The sequence below is a fragment of the Xiphophorus couchianus genome, chromosome 15 (genome assembly GCF_001444195.1).
Source record: "Xiphophorus couchianus chromosome 15, X_couchianus-1.0, whole genome shotgun sequence".
NCBI lineage: Eukaryota > Metazoa > Chordata > Actinopteri > Cyprinodontiformes > Poeciliidae > Xiphophorus > Xiphophorus couchianus.
The window spans coordinates 2726866-2742490 of NC_040242.1; the positions used below are offsets into that span (position 1 = coordinate 2726866).

A 15625-nucleotide genomic window follows, 5' to 3' on the forward strand; every position below is an offset into this window, starting at 1 on the left:
TTATCAAACGTAAACTAAAGTAATCCTGTTACTGCATTTTAGACAATAAAATGTTTATTTTCTTATTTAAAAAGGAGTAGATTTTTTTTGATTATTCACATTACTTAATGTATTATTAATATTTCAGAAAATGGACTTGTGTGGCAAAATTAAAAATCTGCAGAATGCTTTTTTAAAATCCGATTACACCATTAATCATCAGAATAATCAAATACAAAAAGAATCTTTAGTTCCAATCCTACATAAAAGCAAAAATTCACATGTTGTGTTTTCAGCCTATTAATCAATGAAGTTCATCTGTATATCACATTTCAGCAACAAGGCAGTTAAAAACACAAAAATACAAAGTCATAAAAGACACCAAAGTGTCAACAATTTAGAAAACCAGAAGCAAACATTATATTTTGATTAGTGCCATTATCAAAATCATTAATACACAGCAAATAAACTCCAAATTAAAACTCCATTTCAGTTAATCCACCTGATCTAACCCTGATTTTCAGTAACTGTTGTTACCTGGCTAAGTCCAAACTCTCCCTCTTTGTCGCTTGGTACTCCATAGTTGCCGATGAGAGGGTAAGTGAGAGTGAGCAGCTGGCAGTGGTAGGAGGGGTCCGTCAGAGCCTCAGGGTAACCCACCATGCCGGTCTGGAACACTAAACACACAAAACATTCCTCAGTACAACACAAACATCATCCGTCTCTGTTTTTATTTAATATCCAAAATGTCTTTTTTCCTATATTCTAACATAGCGCAAAGTTTTTCTTTGGACTCTATGCTAGTTATGCTTTCTGATGACTTTAGAAGTAGTGTTGTTAAATAAATGGATTTAAAGTTTTAACAATATATTTTGTGGTACTATTGTAACAACATAAGTGATATTCATTCCTTCCTGTTAGGGTAACTGGTTGGTTGTGACTCCATCGTACAACAATCATAACCTCACAAACACAGACCTTGAAAAACATCTGAAATATACTTCTTCAAGTCACCTGTCACAATAGGAAGTGTTACTAATATCACTAAAATGCACACAGTAACTGTATTTAATCATATTTTCAAATTTATTGATACTTTCATTGAACAAACAGTGAAGAAAATAGTAAAACCAAATCCTGACTATATGGAAAGTTTTGGGCGGTTTTATGCATCAATTAGAATTTATCGTGACAATAGTAAATCAAAATACTTGAGAAATTTATCATAATAAATCATAAACAATACACCCCTACTGTTAAATATAGATATATTTTTTTAGAAAATCTAAGCAAAACTAATTGAAATTGAAGGCAGACAAAAATACTCAGGTCCAAAGAAAAGTGCAAGAAAGGTCACTTAATTTTTTTTACAAATTGTCCATATTTGTGCATACAAAACAGTAATAGGTTCGTTACAAACAATTTTAAAAGATATACTGTAAGTCTGTTGGAAGCTTATTGATACAAGGATTCAATTCTCATTGATAAGTTAAAACTTGAGTCTGGAGTTGAATACAATCTAATGACCTAATTAAATAACTGAAAACATCAAATATTTGTCAAGTTAGTTGAACTGTAGCACATTTGGGCAGTCAAGACTTGTTAACTTGCTCATCAGCTTTCACTGAAGCTTAGAACTTGTTTTTTTGTAAGTAATTTATTTTACGAGCTGACAAGAAATGGCATGATTGGGAAGAATTTCAGCTAATATTGACCGGATGAATGGAATCCGGCAACACAACTATGCTGTAGATAACAAAGGACAGGTTATCAGAGGCTGGTACTAAACAACTGTGATCTGTGACTCCAAATGGACACAGATCAGGGTTAAAAAATAAAAGGTCAGCCTGAAGGCAGCGACATATCCAATATATTTAGTACAGACAAGGAAGTTGATTTACATTTAATATAGTGTAGCTAACATTTTCATATTACTTACCAACTTCTCCAGAAACAGACACATTCGCACCAAAAAGTCGCCCCCTAAATCTTTCTCCATCTTCCAGAATCAGAGAAGCTAAAGTTGCCATTTTTTCCTGTCTAAAAGCTAAAGTGTTAGCTTGCTGTTTAAAGAACGGTCTCCACGTGAACCCTGCGCCACACAGCGCGCGAGATGCACAGGATGAATAAAATAGAGATAAAAACGAGCTTTAAGAGTCAAAAACGGTTAGCTAGAAGCGGTAGTGTATGTTGCGTCAATGAAAGGGAAATAAAGGTGAAAGAAAGCGAAGTTGGAGAGTTTGGCGGTTAAACTAGCAGGAGAGAGCCCAGAAAAGTGTTCCACACGCGCCGCCAGCAGCGTGGAAGTCCGCCCGCGGTGAGTAGCCGAATGTTTGACGCAAAACAGAATTGGAGCTTCCGGTAAGGATTTTCAAAATAAAATCAAAGCTATGAACGAGCTAAGCCAAATTGAGCTGAAAAAAAAAATTTAAATAAAATAATATAAATGGTAATGTATTTATATTGGTGTTTATAAATTGCTATAAATAAAAAAGAAGGATGTACCAAGTCATTTATTTGTTGCTAAATTTGAAGTTAAATTGTAAGCGAAATGTGTGTTTTGTTGTTAGACTGTGGCTACAATAAGAGACAAATAGTAAATAAACAATTTAGTTCTTTGAGATTATTTTTCTGTATAAGGTATTAAAGAAGTCATAGGTGGTTGATTTATCTTATGAATATTTTTTAGCACTAATTTTTTTAATGAATGAATATTTTTAGGTTTGAGAGTAAACTGTTGTAAAAAAATGTTTAGATAAATACATACAAATAAAAGTAGATAGTAGTTTCCCACCCTTTCTGGCAGCTTTAATATTTAAACACTTTAAATAGTTATAGTTGCTTGACAATTATCAGATTAACTAAAGAATCTAATTTCATAAATGGCACATTAATGTTGAAACAATAGGAAAAAGTTGCTATAACACTGAAATTTTAATTTGAAAGTAAAGTTTGTTCGTTTCTTTGTTGACGTCATACGGAAGATTGTTTTTTAAACACCCATTTTTCATTGATTTTCTTTTCGGTGCGTGTTGTAAAGTTGTCTTAAAAGGCCTCCTTGGTGAAATAGCTAAGCTTGTTTATTTATTTATTTACTTATTTATTTATTTATTTATTTAGTGGACCAAATCGTTTTCCGTACCAACTATCAATTTAAACAAATTATAAAATTAATTTTAAAAATACAAATGAAAGAATATATTTCCCCATTCCCTCTATTAACATCCCATAAGATGTTTGTCTTGACATATTACGTTATGTTTTGCTATATTTTTGGTTAAAATATATTAATTTAAAATTAAAATTTATTAAAAAAAAGTTTTAGTTATATTTATTTTTACAGAAATTAGATAGATACATTACACTACATAGTAATTTATTTATAAATATCAGTTATTTTTATTCTTTTCTGTTTCCTTTTATTTTTGGGAAATTATTGGACACATTTATTTGAAGGGTTTTTTGTTTTTGTTGTTGTTTACTCATGTTTACACTGAGTTTATAGAAGTGGATGGCGCTGGGAACGTTTTGGTACCAGAAGAGGGCAGTATTACTTTAATTTACTGCAGGTTTGACGTCTGCTGACTTGCAAGTGTTTGCAGAGATCTTGATCAAGAAAATGCTAAAATGCAAAATAACAAATGATGCTATGTTGATTAAATATAATATGATGACGGATTTTAAGCCCATTGAGTTGCTGTGATATTCTTATAGCTGATATGGGGGAGGCATTAACAAATCTGTGCTTCAGCAATTGTTTCTTTTTCGTAAAAATATTTGTCTGCAATGATTTAGTCTATTCCTTAAAGATGCATATTTGTATGTATCCAAAATAAAGCCTGTTCATTCACTTAGATTAATTATTTAATCTTCATTAAGTAGACCAAGAATTCACAAAAGCTGTAAAATTATAGCAATATTAAAATAAAATAAAAATACAGCACCATATCTGGGATTTTACTACTAATTTAGAAATTCCCCTCCTTTCTGACACACAAACAAAATCATGATTTTCAGTAAAAATGGCTGATTTCAAACAAATGCAACCGGAAAAGTAAAGAAAAAAAGCAACCAGCAACACTGAAAGTGTTGTGTGGTTATTATCTCCAATATTACTTTTTAAAAAACATTAAGATTTGTTCATTGTTCTTAGCAAATATTGCACATTTTCGGCTAAATTATTACAGATTAAAATATCCGCTTTTTTAATCGTTATTTATTTATTATCTTTGCTCGAAGAAGCGTCTCAGATTTATCAGTTACAAGTCATTTCAGTCATCATCTGTGTAAATTTGTCACTTTCACTAAATAACATGAGAATGACTCACTGTGTGAGAGAAGATGGCACAAAACACAAGAATCTCCCTAATTATCTCTGCGGGTTAAAATAGATGGGATTGTTCACAAATGTTCTTTTTATTTGTAATTTCTCATCTTTTTTCATCATATTATTAACATTTATTAGATAATATTAAACTTAATTGCAGTGATTTAGAGCAAAAGTATCTTCTGAGTGAGTTTTAGGTCAGCGGTTGTCACATTATTTACTCCAAGTGGCAAAAATAAAACCGTCGTTTCAGCCAAACTTTTTATGAAATTCCTCCATCATCTGCTGACGTGAAACGACGTCAGCGAGAACAGAAGTAAGATAAGCCGGTTGAATAATGCAGAACATTTTGCCAAGTCCTGTTGCCAGGGATTGCGGATGCTTCGCAGACAACAGGCAATTAAATTAAGAGCTGGACCAAATTTCCTGTCAGATTCCTGGGAAGAGGAGACACAAAGGGAAAAAGTGAAAGATATTTAAGGGGAAAATAAGTCTTCGTACATCGACACCTGCATGCTATTGTTGTCATTGGTTGAGTTGACTGTTGGGCTCCTGTGAGTCATTTGTGCTCATGGAGCTGAAAGGCGTAATGGCCGACAGCCTGGAGATGTTTCTAACTTTTCAGTTTAGATGAATTATGTCGCTTTTCTACAATATAACAAAATAAGGAGATAAATATGCTTTTAAAAAGGGATTTAGCTTGAAGACGCAAGTGATAAGTTTGAAAGATCTCTACATGTTACAGTAACTACATGTTACTGCCCAGCGTCAACAATTACATTTATCTGAGTAATCTTTTTGAAAAAATATACTTACTTTAGTAATTTCTTGGATGGTTACTTTACACTTTTACTTGAGTAAAAATATATTGAAGTAGTTCTACTTTTACTTGAGTGCAATTTCTTGTACTCAAGTAAAATAAAATTAGCTAAAACTATTATCATATTGTGACATTATGATATGAGACATATAATCTGTGAAAATATCAATCTAGTCCACCTCCTTCTTGGAGGATCATTGGAGTGCTATTGCCATATGAAGAAATGCACTGCTACCGATCAAAACCAGCCAATCAGAGCCAGGAGGAGGGTTTTAGCGCTGTCAATCAATCTCGTAAACTCACCTTTACAGGAAAACCGTTTATCCACCATGCGAACTAACCTTAGCTTTCATGACAGGTTCTGCTTTATAGAAAGGTGAGGAGCAATGCACACAGATTGATTGACAGCACTAAGACCAGCCTCCTGGCTCTGATTGGTTGCTTTTAGTTAGAAATGGGAGCACAGGGAGAAGGCCGAGCAGCTGTCAATATAGTGACAGTTTCAACAAATATGTAAAAAATCTTTTTTTGTAAAAGTTACGTACTGGTTTTTATTAAATAATCTAAAAAATGTAAAAAAAAATCTAAAAACGTGGAACAACCAGTTCATATGGTAGGCTTAGGGGTTTAAGAAGAAGAAAAAAACAAATTTGACATTTAAAACTATGATTAGCATCTTACATTATTGCTAGAGAACATAGATCCTAAGTCTCAATTTTTAGATTTCCAGAATGCTACCAACATTTCCAAATCCAGCATGAACTGCAACATAGGTTGTAAGTTTAAATGGATAAACCCAGCGACCTTATTCTGTTGAGCCTTCCTGTTACCTGCTGAATGTTTTGCTCTCTCTCACTCTCATGCAGCCTGAATGAACCAGGCATGTCTCAGAAATTTGTAGAAAACAGACATTCCATATTCATTCTGTTAGCGTCTTAGTTTCCATAAACATTGAGTGTTGATATTAAAAATAGAAAGTTGTTTTCTTTTATTGACAGTTTGATGTTTTTGTTTGATCAAAAAATATATGGATTATGCTTAAGGTTTAAATCAACTATACTGGTCAGATATTAACCCAGAATTATGCTGAAGACTAAAAATTCAACTTGCTGAGTGATAATTAGTGAAATATTGGCAAGTTTATGTATAAGTTTGAGCCTTTCTGAATAGTTTGGATATGTGTAGATCAGAGAAAATCCTCAGTAAAATGAAAGCCATTTTCTGTTTTTGTATAATTATTCCTCCCCTGGAAAAGTTGAAATAAATAAGTCCAAGAGCCAAAATGGATGACGTACATGCCGATGATGGCCGCATGGCATCTTCACACTGAGGTGTGAAGAAGGTGAAGAGAGGCTCAACATCCTCCACCTCTCCACCTGCTGCAGGTGTTTCTCAGTTCAGATGCACAGACAAAACTCCAAAGAGTCGAGGAGAACAACATGTTAGCGCTGAAGCTAGCTCTAAAGGTTAAAATGGCAGAAGAGGTTTTAGTTTGGGATGGTGACCTTTATCTCCAGGTCCTCCTCCTTCCTGTCCTGTTTGCACAATCACAACACAAGCAGAGATCATCCTTCAACAAAATGCAAGCAGCGGTTGCCTCCACATATCAGAAACACTGAGTCCAACACTGTTCTGTTTCTGGTGGGATACAGAAAAGTACCGAAGCGCATTGGATTCACCTGAGAAAAAAAATCTCAAATTATCTCATTATTATGAGAAAATATGTCATAATTACAAGATCTTATCTCCTAATTATGATATATTTTCTCGTAATTACGAGACCTTTTTTCATAATTCTGAACATTTTTCTAATTATGAAATAAGGACTCTAATTGTGACATCTTTTCTAGTAATTATGAGATCCTATCTTGTGATTATGGCATTTTATCTCATTTATGAGATTTTATCAAATAATTATGAGATAAATTAGGAGATATTTTCCTCATAATTATGATATATTGTCTTGTAATTATGAGTAAATGTTTCATAATTACGGGACAAGATGTAGTTATAAGAAAAGGTTGTAATTATTACAAGTTCGTGTCTCATAATTATGTCATCTTATGTTGTACTTATGAGATTTATTCTTGTACTTTTGAGATTATGTCTTAAGCTCTCGTAATTATGACATCTTTTCTTGTAATTACAAAATAAAGCCTCATTATGATGATATCTTATCTCTGAATTCTGAAATTATTTCTTGTATTTTTGAGATCTTAGCTCATAATTACATCGTCTTATTTCTCAATTATGCTATTTTGTTTTCTTGAAATGAGATATTAACTCGTAATGACTGAATCCTGATGTGGTAATTATGAGATAAAATAACTATATTTTTTCTTTTTTTTGGTGAATGCAATGGACTTCAGTAGAGAATGCTGCAGCAGACCCAGAACTGCTGCACTTCTGGGTCTGCTGCAGCATCAGCAGTGATGCTGTGTGGACATTTCAGAGCCGGTTTTCTCCATCTCTCACTCTGAATCTGAATCACTCATCTAAAATTCAAACGAGGCTCAGGAAAGTGGATGAGAAAAACAAGCAACAAAAGTTTTGTTGATTTCATTTGGCCGGTGCAGAGGTGTGAATGTTTCTCCAGTCGCGCGGCACTTCGGCTGCAGATTAGCTGTAAGAGACGCTCATGATGTCAGGAGACGCTGGAAGCAGATACACAATGTGGTGAGTCATGCTGTGGGCCAGAAGTTACTCAAAGTGCATTCCTCCAATAGAAACAAACTTCAGCTGTAATAAAAACTTCTGACAGGATTCCTACAGAGCCTGGAAGAGTCTGGAAGAGCCTGGAAAAGCCTGGAAGAATCTGGAAGAGTCTGGAAAAGCCTGGAAGAATCTGGAAGAGTCTGGGAAATCAAGACTTTTTCAAACAAAACAGAGAAAAAAAGTAAATATTTTCTTTGTTTCTTTCCTTCCTTTCTTCCTTCCTTCACACAAAAATAAAACATTTAATTGAAATAAATATATTCTTGTTGAGGTTTGTGGAGGTGCTGCACTGGGTGAACCGGTCCAGTCATCGCCTCGCTGTCAGACCATGTGTCACCTCTCATGAATTATTAAATGGATGATCCAACTGTTGACATTAGAAACCAAACAAATCTGTTCTGCCATTGCTGTCCGCCGTACACGGATCAGTGTGTGTGTTTGGTTTGCTGATGGATTGGGTCAATGTTGGCCTTTTATACTGATTTAATATTTATTGCTACAACTTTGCTTGGAAATTAGAGGAAATTAAACAAGGAGAAAAGTCTGGATGGGAACATGTTTGGTTTTCTTTAGGGCTAATAGCTAAAACTGATTGATTTATTTAACAGACACAATACAAAAAAAAAAAATCTTCATTTTCTGAAATTATAACATGTCACTACAAAAGAAAAGCTGCAAGAATTAACCCTTTTAAAGACAGTTAGCTCCAGTAATTTAGTAATGTTTTAGATATTTTGCTTAGGGTGTTTTTAGAACATAAATTTAAAACCTTGTTTCTAATTTTAGTTTTAAAAGTTGACAGTTATATCTTAGTGTTAGAAAGTATAATAATGTTTTTTTCAAATCTTTTTTTATTTTTCAGCAGACCTACAAGGAAAATCGATTTGCTTGTTATGATGATGGATGTATCAATAAATACGTTTCTGTCTACATGAATAAAAAGTCAAAAGTCATAATAGAATAGAATAGAAAAGAATAGAATAGAATAGAATAGAACAGGTGAAATTTAGGTGTTAGATTAGCAAAGTGACATCAACATACGTAGATTCACACAATGACAAAAATACTAAAATAAATACAAGCACATCAAACTAACTAAATTAAGAATATTATACAGTACAGAAAGTTCACATTTACAGCTTAACATGTGTTAGTTAACAAAAATAGCAAGTTTACAATCCCAGTCATAGCCTACTACTTCAATTTTAGTTTTGCCAAACTAAAGGACACAAATTCAGAAATAAAGTTTTTGAACTTGAGTGCATTTGCAAACTATAATCTGTATTTTTATACTGGGTTTAGAGTTTTGACTTCTTCCTTGCTAAGTGGCCCTCCAGCCTGTGTTGGTGACTCGTTTAAATGTGGATAACCATAATTTTCACTTTCAATCTTTTGTCCTGTATGTTTCAAACAAAATATACTTTCATTTTTTAGAAGCTGGAGTATTGGAGAACATTGTTTGGTTTCATCCATCCCAATTTCACCCCCAGCTAAAACCCATTAGAGGTTATAGACAGTAAGGTTGGGCCTGAGAGTGTTCGTGCAAGTTGACAAAACATTCCAGGCGAGAGAAATTACAAACTCTTTCAGCAGGAGACCAAAACAGTAACACATTCTAAGAAAATGCCAAACACCCTGGTAAGTGAGAAGCTCATTATGCATTACAAAGAGGGAAAGTGTGAAATCATCTTCAATTGGACCAGTTACGTAAAGTGAGCTGCAGTGTGAAGAACTCCCTGGGCTCGGTTAGGAAGCAGCAGTTTGTTGGTGCTGATTCAGTCAAAATGACGCCATGATCCACCTCCGTGGAACATGGCAACATGGCGGCTTGCTTGGCGGTGTCTCCACTCATCTTTTCTTCTCCACACAAAGTGTGGAAGAGGAAAAGCAAACACACAGAAACTTATGGACATTTCACATCAGAAATTATAGATATTCCTATATTAGTGTTTTCTTGTTATTATTTGCTTTCAATATATTTGCAATTTAATTTGCACTAGTTGAATGCGTACATCTACCATCAAGAATACATTTAAAGGGGCAGTGTTATGTGTTTTATTGCCACAGGGTGCTATTTTATAGCACAATCAAGTAACTATGTTGCCTTCAGTTATTATAAAACGCTGTTTATCAAATATAAATTAAAAGAAATTTGACTTTGTAATTTAACCTTGAAACTGAGCCTCTGTCTCTTCAAGAACCTTTGGCTGTTTGTGAAGTCATCACAACATGGCTCCTCTATTTACCTTTTGCCAGCTTTTCACTGACAAGCAGCTCCTATAATGAGCTCCGGAGCTGTGCAGTTCTACCAGGTGTTTGCTGACTGCTGCTGGCTAGTCTGAAGGAGCTGAGTGAGGGACGGCTGCTCCGTAATGCAGAAGCTCGAAAGCTTGGAAACTGCAGCTCAGAGGAGTAGCTTCATCCTCAAAGGCGGCACTCTGTCCCACCAAATGTTTTGCATAGCTGAATGGTTGCCATGGAGATTAAAGGATTTCTCAAACATACACGAAAGAATCAAAGCAACACAAGTATATTTTTGATGAATAACATGATGTAAAGCTAAAAAAAGAGTCAATTTTACATAACACTGCCCCTAGAAGATGTCTGTTTTATCTGTAACTTGAATTGTGATTATAGTCAGAAAAAATGCAAGATCTCTCAACTCATAACTTAATTGATGATATCTGAAATATATGTTTCATATAGTAATTCTTTGTAGATATCATGAATTGAAACTGCCATGCAACTTAATATTAATAAAATGTAATCTGAGATATCTCACATACATCTTTTGTGTAGTCAAAATATAATTAGATATATCTTAATTAACTAATATACCTAGTCATATTTAAGACACCGGGAATGTAAGTGTGGTGAAGCCAATTTTATGTTAAAACGGCCTGCCATACAGTTCGGCCGTTCGGGAAACGTCCTGACCCTCCCGATGACCAACACGCCTCTGAAAACAGACACAACTGATTTAAAAACATAAATCATATAATTCTGTACAGTTCAGAGATGATCCATCTGGTGAAACAAAGACGCAGAAATCACTGTGAGTTTCTTTGCCTCCCACGTTACAGAACCAGAAAGCTGCTGCTTTGTGTAGAAAATACATCTGTCTACTTATAACTCACAGGAAATGAATGCAGTGGGTTTAAGAATGCATTCAGGGTTGTGGGCGGAGAAGTGGAAATGATTTTGTTCCTCAGCGTTGAAGCTTTGCAAAGCTGTCAGTTTAGTTACTAATTTAAGATGTTATGTAAATAATGATAAATATAAAAAAAACGGTGTGGGGATTAAGAGCAAGAAGTCAGAAAGAAAAGAAGAAGAGAAAAAGATTTTATTGTTCCAAAGGGAAACCCAAAGTGACGGCAAAATGGAAGAATAAAGATTCACACAAAGGTTTAAATATGACAGAATGTAAGCTAATAATACTGTAGAGTAAAGGTATATTTACCATAAAAAAATAACGCATCACTTTTAAAGAAATATCATCTGAAGAGTTTTCTGAGGCCCCTGAAAGGATCCAGAATTTTAGCCGTCTTCTATGTTTGAAAATGAAAAAAGGAATCTGATGTTGATGACATAAAAAACTTCTGGTCATGAGTTTAAACTTTATGTGGTTGACAGCAGCATCACTCAGGACTCGTCTGTTGGCTCCAACTGGGTCAAAACGGACCATCACAGCCAGATTAATGATGTCCTGCAGTTGCCAATAGATTGATTTCTAAAACAAATAAACAAAAGAGAAAAGAAAGATTCTGTTTTCATTTTTTCAGGCTCAAAAATGTCTTATTGATCTGTTTACCTTCTGTCTGCTGTTTCTGGGGAACTTGGCGACTTTTAACTAAGCTGACATTTTGACTCATAAAGTATTTATTCTTACTCTTTCATGATAATAGTGATAATAATGAGCATATTAAAGATACTGACAATAGAATAACTGTCCTGATCACAATGATAACAATATGATGAAAACGTGATCAAAATTATTAAAAAATTTATTTTAGGCTCGATGTTTATTTTTGGGATTATTAATGATTGATTGCTGTGGTAGATTAGCTGCTTCTGCTATTAGCTAACCTAATGCAGCAGTGGTTGAATTGCTGATTTAAACATCTGATGATCATATATATATTTCAAAGTGAGTCAGAAACACAGGAGCCTGGAGGCAAATTTTCCTTCTGCGTTTCTTTTCATCTCTCTTTCTCTTATCGTTTGTTCTCAACTAGTCGCTCACGACTCCATCAGCTGTCACCCTTCATTGGACTTCGTGGATCTTTAGCAAGACTCTTGTCAACAAGATGAGACGGAGCAGATGACATGAAAGTGATGACACATTTCTCTCTAGTTTATTGGTCGCTCTCCAGCTAATCCGCTGCTCTGATTTCACAGCTTGACTTTTGTTTAAGTTGCAACATTTCTGGCAAGATGTGTAACTGCAGGGAACAAGAAGCTCTAAACCCATGACTGATATTTTGGCTGTCAGATGGTGTGAGTATGTCTACAAATGTAGATAAAACAACAACAACAACAACAACATAAGGAAAACAGGCAGACGTTGTTTATGGACGTGTTAGAAATTGATATGGGTTTATTTCGAATGTAATGGACACGGAAAGAAAGGAAAAAAATGGAGAGAAAACATTAAAGAAGTCGGTTTCTACACCTGCAGAAAGAGAGAAAAAACACAGAGGACAGAGAAACTACATAATGTTAATTAAATCAAATTACATTTAGTGGCAACCGCAGCCCAAGATGGAGCGTAAAAACTTGGATCCAAATGTTTTTTTAACGTTTCTCAGCTTATAAGGTCAAATTGTCCAACAAATACTTAAACTGTGAGGACTGATGGCTCTTTATGGGGCCCAAAGCCGCAGTAAAAAGAAAAAATAAGTTTTGTTTTTGGGTTATTGAATAGGTTTAGGACTTTGGTATGAATTGAGTTGAAGTTAGGTTTAGAGTATTGCTTTGAAAATGAATGAACAATGAATTGAATATACATTTAAAGTAAAAATAACAATGGTTAAATATTATTTTGTCCATTTCTATAGTTTTGTGTTGGACAAACGTGAAAAGATGTTAAAACTTGTTGCAATTTAAGAAGTACTAATTAAGCAAATTTAGCATTTAATGGGTTTCATCAATACATTCTGCTGAAAATGAGTTTGACAACGCCGTCATAAAGTATAAAGTTTTTTCCATCATGGCTGCAGAATATTAAAGAAAATTGGTTTAAATTAAAGTGATTTAAATGTTTGATTTAATCTGCAGTTTTTACAGTTTTAAGATGATATTTCTGATCTTCACAATGTTTGAACAAATCACAGCAAATGGCAAAAATAAACGAATATTTACAAGAGAAGTGAAAACACACAATTTTCACTGTAACCTTTTTTATTAGAAAATATAAATGGCAAAAAGCTTTTTTAAAACTGTGTTGCTAAAACAAAGACAGATGTGACAGACATGAACGAAACTAAGCTTTTTTTTTCTTTCTTTTTTCAGTTTACATGCTACAGTTTATAATGTACAGGTGAGTGTGCTCCTGCTCAGGTAGAAACCCAAACTTAAAGACAACATGAGCGGAAACGAAAATGTCTTGATCTGAAGGAAAGTCGTAACAAAACATCAATCAAAGACTATATTTGCTCCAGCACACAGAAACACACACACACACACACACACACCAACACACGAACACACACACACACACACACACACACACCAACACACGAACAGATTCCCCTCTTTGTTCAGAGAAATTGTTCCACAGTTCTGAAGACAGACTGCGAACTGTAAGTAGTAACAGATTTTTCTGACAATTAATCAACTAATCGGATAAAAAATTGCCACATTTGATAGATTTTTCATTTAACCACTTAAAACTTTTTTTATATATTAGAAATACACCAAGAGATGAAAAATAATTAAATGTATTTATTAAATTTTATTTCCTAAAATGCAATAAGTTCCTTTAGTGAATTTGATTTGGGTGAAGCTGATAGTGGCCACTTGAGGAGTTTTGGGCAAAAACATATTTGCAGACAGAAATGTTTTCACCTTTAAAGCAAAATTTATTTATATTTTATACAGTTTTGGTTTGATTACTGTTCTGAAGCAAATAATCTACTCCAATTAACGATTAATTGATCCGTTGACAGTTATTCCAATAATAGATTCAACACGATTAATAGTTTCATCCCTAATCAGAAGTGGTTTCATTTAAATGAGTTAAAAGTATTTATGTTTCTTAATTTTATTTAGTAATTTTCTGAAATGTTCATCTTTCCCAGACATTTTTGTTTGGACAGAAATAAGAACAGTTCCTGTCTGTCTTGGAACTATTTCTGGTACCATTCACACCCTCATTTATCAATCCGCTGTTTGTTTTAGGCGCGGATTAAAAGAACAGCCGATTTCCAAATGACAATATTAAAAACAAACAGAAGGTCGTCGGAGGTTTTCCACTTTATACGCAGATCCACTACAGTTCAGTTTAGCGGGGATTGACGGGAATGAGGGGTTCTGAGAAGTCCTGTTCAGTGTTTTCCGTCACTGTTCTTGAATGAAAACAAACAAAAAACACATGAGTAAAATGGCACCGTGTGCGTAAAATGTTGCCAGTGGGGAAGGCAGGCGCATCATCTCAGGTTTTGGATTCTGCCATGGAGGAATCCCCGGCAAGCTTCACTTTCCCACCTCGTCGAGCACCTTGCGGTTGAGCTGAGCCTGCTCCCGCTGGCTCTCCATCTTGGCCATCTGGATCATATTCCTCAGCAGGTGGAAGGTCAGGTCGATGGACAGCGGCGGCTCCTCGCTGCGCTTCAGCAGCTGCGCCGCGGTCCTCAGCGCCTCTTCCTCCTCCTCTTCCTCCTCGCCGTCAACTTCCGGCAGCAGCAGGTGGAGGCGGTCCGGGTCCCTCCGCTGGAGCAGCCGCAGCAGGTGGTCGCCCACCAGACCAGAGGCGGCGCCTTCCGTGGCCGCCCTGAGAAGAACATCGTCCACCTGCTGTGTCTGGAGGCGGCTGGTGCCATCCAGCCAGCCGGGGAGAGAGCGCGGTCTGCCGGCGGCGGGGCGGGGGTGTGACCAGAGGAGGACCGAGGAGAGGAGCAGCAGGAGGGGGACCGGCTTCATGTCCTGCAACCGAAAGGAAATTACGATTTTTTAAACATTAGTTTTGAAACTTAAAACATGTGACAGTGTAAACATTTTGGCAAAATAAACGAAATATTTTTTGCATGACATTTATAAAAACAATCCTGAAGAGATTTGTCCCAGCTAAAGGCAACTATGACCTTTAGATGGATGGAAAAAGCTGCAGAACTCACTTGATTTTCGTCAGTTGATGCAGCTGAACTTTTCAGAGATGTCTGGTCTGATTCTGGAAAGTCCTGTGAGCCGCGGCTCCAGAGGTCTGCGGGGTTTTATACATCCAGCACGCTCCTTTTTGACGTCAATGCAACAACATGCCGCCGTCTTGGAAAGCGGGCAGCTCTAAAAGACGCACAACGATGCGGCAGCTGGCGGAGCGCGGAGGGACTGAGAATATAAGCAGCAGCTTTTACTGCTTTGTTTGTTTTTCATCTTCTTTTACAAGATGAAGGAAGAAAACGCCAGAATCTTCACTGGGTCGTTTTATTTGGGTTTAACAGCCCAACGTTTGCTAAAAAAAAAAGAGTATTTATTTTATACATTTTCCTTATGCTTTTTGAAGTTTGGTCAAAACATTTGTTTAGCATCCCAAATCATAAACTAAATCTTTCATTTAGTTTATGATT

The 15625-nt window shown here is 35.3% G+C and overlaps 2 protein-coding genes across 2 annotated transcripts in view; both read right to left on the reverse strand.

Moving 5' to 3' along the window:
• cad (carbamoyl-phosphate synthetase 2, aspartate transcarbamylase, and dihydroorotase) overlaps positions 1–2301 on the reverse strand; it is a 30098-nt gene extending 27797 nt beyond the window's left edge. Inside the window, exons 1-2 of the mRNA XM_028040509.1 lie at positions 1919–2301; positions 517–656 (exon numbers count right to left, since the gene is read on the reverse strand). Coding sequence (XP_027896310.1) covers positions 517–656; positions 1919–2009 — 231 coding nt within the window. The 5' untranslated portion in view covers positions 2010–2301. The remainder of the gene's footprint in view (positions 1–516; positions 657–1918) is intronic.
• An 11597-nt stretch (positions 2302–13898) lies between these two features.
• Positions 13899–15339, reverse strand: uts1 (urotensin 1). The gene is made up of 2 exons (XM_028039502.1): positions 15176–15339; positions 13899–14984 (listed from the first exon to the last, which is right to left on the reverse strand). Exon 2 carries the CDS (start codon positions 14979–14981, stop codon positions 14535–14537), a length of 447 nt encoding a protein of 148 aa, XP_027895303.1. The 5' UTR covers positions 14982–14984; positions 15176–15339; the 3' UTR covers positions 13899–14534.
• Positions 15340–15625: the final 286 nt, after the last annotated feature.

What these genes read in the sequence shown, in the direction of transcription:
- uts1 (XM_028039502.1), bottom strand. Translation starts at nt 14,981, where the DNA reads ATGAAGCCGGTCCCCCTCCTGCTGCTCCTCTCCTCGGTCCTCCTCTGG.